The 2146-nt window shown below is 35.2% G+C and overlaps 1 protein-coding gene across 1 annotated transcript in view; it reads left to right on the top strand.

Moving 5' to 3' along the window:
- Nucleotides 1-1180: 1180 nt before the first annotated feature.
- The window catches only part of LOC128247874 (uncharacterized), a 19100-nt gene continuing 18134 nt past the window's right edge, over nucleotides 1181-2146 (top strand). Inside the window, exon 1 of the mRNA XM_052968077.1 lies at nucleotides 1181-2006. Within this exon, the coding sequence (XP_052824037.1) occupies nucleotides 1181-2006 (826 nt within the window). The remainder of the gene's footprint in view (nucleotides 2007-2146) is intronic.

Below are 2146 nucleotides of genomic sequence, written 5' to 3'. Positions count from 1 at the left end.
TATATTCTCAATCGCCTTATATACCTACATATTGAGTGTGTATATTATATATGCGCGAGTGTGTGTACGTACCTATGGAAAATCTACGAAGTAGTGGCGATTTGTTTCTCTCTCTCTCTGCGTTTGTGTGTATGTATGTGTGTGCGTGTATTTGCGCGTGTGTTTCTATGTATGTATATATATATGTATATATATATATATATATATATATATATGCATGAATACACACGTTTGCACAAACTAATGAATACAAATTGAGAAAGAGAGGAAGAAAAAGGAAATAAAAAGACAATTAAAGATCGAAAGTCAAGGAAAGAGAAAGAAAGAGAGAGAAGGGGAGAGAGGGAGAGAGAGAGAGGATGAGAGAGAGAAAGAAAGAGAAAAAGAGAAAGAGAAAGATAAAGAGAGAGAAGGATGGAGAGGGAGAGAGAGAGAAAGAAAGCAAGAAGCAATTACTTCAAAGATTATCAATTGTTGTGTCTTCATTAGGAACACAATATTCAATTATTGTATGTTTTCAATACGTTTGTTTACGAAGGCGGCATGCAATATTCCTATTTCAGCCAAATATACCACCAAAACTACGTGTAACGTCAAAAGTAATTGGCCATTACTTCAACAAGTTGTTCTACCATTGCTCTTCACTCCTCAATTACAACCTGTTCTGGTTCTGTTCTATCTATCTATCTATCTATCTATCTATCTATCTATCTATCTATCTATCTATCTATCTGTCTGTCTGTCTATCTATCTATCTATCTATCTATCTATCTATCTATCTATCTATCTATCTATTTATCTATCTATCTATTTATCTATCTGTCTGTCTGTCTGTCTGTCTATCTATCTATCTATCTATCTATCTAGATAGATAGATAGATTTATGTATATATGTATATTCACGTATATATACATGTATATATATATGTACATATATATACATATGTATTACTTGCCCATCTCTCTCTCTCTTTCTTTCTCTCTCTCTCTCTCTCTCTCTTTCTTTCTCTCTCTCTCTCTCTCTCTCTCTCTCTCTCTCTCTCTCTCTCTCTCTCTCTCTCTCTCTCTCTCTCTCTCTCTCTCTCTCTCTCTCCCTCTCTGTACAAAGCCAAATATTATTATAAATAATATAATTACTTCAATGAACTTTTGGTAAATTCTAGAACGGAGTTATTTCACGATGGCTGAACGCATAGACTCCATCATAGTAATTATTTTGGGAATATTGATGATTTTCATTGGAACTCTAGGAAATGTCGTATCGTTGATAATCCTACGGAAGAGATCAACGCAGGAATTCAAACTCGTACTATATCTCCGATTTCTTTGCATAATGGATTTGTTATCTTTATGTTTTGGACTAAGCCCTTTCATTCTGAAAACTTTTCTCATCTCTATGTCGTTCAACCCGCTCTACGAGAAAATTTCGCTGTTTTTGTTGAATATCTGCTTGCAAGCTTCTTCATGGCTCACAGTTTTGATAGCTGTACAGAGAACAATCGCCGTGCACCAACCATTTTGTAATCAACTCAGGCATGTAAATATGTCCCCGAAACGATCCATTCTGAAGCTTTTCGGGGTTCTCTGTATTTTCAACGTTGGATGTGTTGTCAACAATGTCACAGGTTTCCTTAGCGAAGATCAAGTTATTCGAATCCAAATCTGTATTTATTGCTTTTTGCCAGCATTTATCTTAATTCTGGCAAGTATCACCTTAATATATAAGATAACGCATAAAAACATCCGAAGCAATAGCAGTAGTGTAAAACTGATATTGGCACTGAACTTTTCCTTTCTTGTTTCCACCTTGCCTATATCTATATCACTGGCTTTTCACCCGGTTGCAAATGAATTGGACAGTATAACTGTGTTGGTGCTGTTTGCAAACAACACTTTCAATTTTGTGATGTACATACTAATCACTCCTGCCTTCAGGAAAGAATTCAAGGCGATCTTTCGAAACAAGATTCAACCAGCTATTTTCACGGTGAAGATGTTTGAAAAAGGTAAGGTAGCAACTTATTATATCAATATAATAGTGTGCATATATATATATACACACACACACACACAGACACACGCAAACACACACACACACACACACACACACACACACACACACACACACACATATATATATATATAT

This window comes from Octopus bimaculoides, chromosome 5 (genome assembly GCF_001194135.2).
Source record: "Octopus bimaculoides isolate UCB-OBI-ISO-001 chromosome 5, ASM119413v2, whole genome shotgun sequence".
NCBI lineage: Eukaryota > Metazoa > Mollusca > Cephalopoda > Octopoda > Octopodidae > Octopus > Octopus bimaculoides.
Note: the sequence above shows the minus strand (reverse complement) of the source record. Positions and strands in the feature narration are given on the sequence as shown.